At 41.0% G+C, this 1,881-nt stretch overlaps 1 protein-coding gene across 1 annotated transcript; it reads right to left on the reverse strand.

Annotated features, from left to right (window-relative positions):
• Positions 1-31: 31 nt before the first annotated feature.
• On the reverse strand, positions 32-892 carry TM35_000581070 (uncharacterized protein; the record flags this gene model as incomplete). The annotated part of the gene is made up of 1 exon (XM_029030876.1): positions 32-892. The coding sequence occupies one exon, from the start codon at positions 890-892 to the stop codon at positions 32-34; it is 861 nt and encodes a 286-aa protein (XP_028877810.1).
• Between the last annotated feature and the right edge of the window lie 989 nt (positions 893-1,881).

Genomic DNA, 1,881 nt, shown 5'->3' on the forward strand with positions numbered 1-1,881 from the left:
GACCTGAGTCACACCACTACCACCATTACAATCAGCACACAAGAATACAGGCCAGTGTAACCACAATCAGTAGTGGCACACGCACCCACACAGAACTGCTGATACTGCTGCTGCTGTCTGCATCACCCTTCTTGCTGTTTGTGAGTTCAGGTGGAAGTGTTGTTGTTGTTGTGGTGGTGGTAGTAGTAGTTGTTGTGGTGGTGGACTTTGTATCGGCATTGACATTTTCTTGTGAAGCGGTTGTGACAGTAGTACCTGCAGCTGCAGAGGATTGGTGTGTGGGATTATATGTGGTAAGTGTACTGGGATCCACTGTATCACTTGATTCAGGTTGGTTCACTTGTTCAGTTCCATTTGCCTCTTGAGGTTGACTTTGATCTCCACCGCTGAGATCACCTCCACTAGTAGGTTTACTCCGGTCCACTTGAGGGGCAGAATTACCCGATGAACTGTCGGCACCTCTTCCTTCTTGGGCGGACGGAGAAACGGCACGTGGTACTCCTTCTTCTTGATTCATATCGTTTTGACCATTTTGTATTTCTTGTGATGATGTTTCTGGGTGTGCAGTACGTGGTGGTTCTGTACGAACCCCAGGTTGTGCTGTATGGCCTGGTTGCTCTTGACCAACATTATCAAGTGTCCTAGTAGAACCGGTTCTGGTAAGAGAGGATGAACTTCCAGCAGAGGGTGACACAGGTCCAGCCCTATCATGCAAGAGAGCTGTAAAGACATTACCATCACCTTTAGGAGTACAAGGAGTTTTTGAAGTATCAGAGGGACAGTCCGGAAAAACAGGTTTAAGATCACGTTCAAAAACCGCGTTAGCTTCCATGCATACGGAGGCAACACTCAGCAGAAAAACCAGCAAACACACAACGGGTCGCATCATCATGGCAAAAGTAATTCTTGGTTGTTTTACGTCACTTTGTTAAAGAGAAAGGGAAGAGAGAGAAAAAGTAATAAAAAGATCCCATACAATAGAAACGAAACAACAGATGGTAAAATAGAAAACAACAAAAACAACAGAAACACAATACCACACTACCAGTATAAACAATAAAGAATCCAATAAAGAGGCACCACAATCAAAAAAAAACCCTGAACAAAACAAGAAGTAATGAAAAAAAGAAATTAAAAGCACAACGAAATGCCCAACAAAACATACAATAACACAGAAGACTGGGTATGCTGACGCTTATACACAATAATGAAATTATGTGTAACAATTACTGTTTTTTTCTTTTTCTCTATTCAAAGTAGATCATCATAACAATGCAGTGCAAAACACAGAACAAACTAGCAAACAATATGCAAACCAACGGATATTAAACATTAGCCCAATTTACCCAGTAAACACAGAAATACAACAACTATGGGTGTAAGTCTATATATGTGTGTATACAAGCAATTATAAATATAAATTCATCTATTATTATTATTTTATCTTTTCCCACTACAAAAAAGCAGTTTATCATCATCATCATTACAGTGCAAAGCCCAGGTGCACACACAGAAAGAGTCTCCAAGAACACACACACACATAATGGAGTAGTAGCAATAATAATTATAGGATAAACATAGAGAGCAAAAACACACAAAACACAATAACATTAAGAAACGAAAAAGAAAATAATCCCAACAGGTGAAAGATTAGTTAGACTGTAGGGATTGCATGCAAAAAGAAAAAAGAAAACAAAGGATGACCTGAGTCACACCATCACCACCACACAATCAACACACAAGAACATTGGCCAGTGTAACCACAATCAGTAGAGACGCACTCATCCACACAGAACTGACGCTGGCTGCATTCTTCCCTTCGGTCTTCGCTCCCGCAGCTCCACCATTTTCACCGGAAATCGTAATGCCAGCTTCACGAAG

Source organism: Trypanosoma theileri (genome assembly GCF_002087225.1).
Source record: "Trypanosoma theileri isolate Edinburgh chromosome Unknown TM35_Tth_58_V1, whole genome shotgun sequence".
In the NCBI taxonomy this organism is placed as follows: domain Eukaryota; phylum Euglenozoa; class Kinetoplastea; order Trypanosomatida; family Trypanosomatidae; genus Trypanosoma; species Trypanosoma theileri.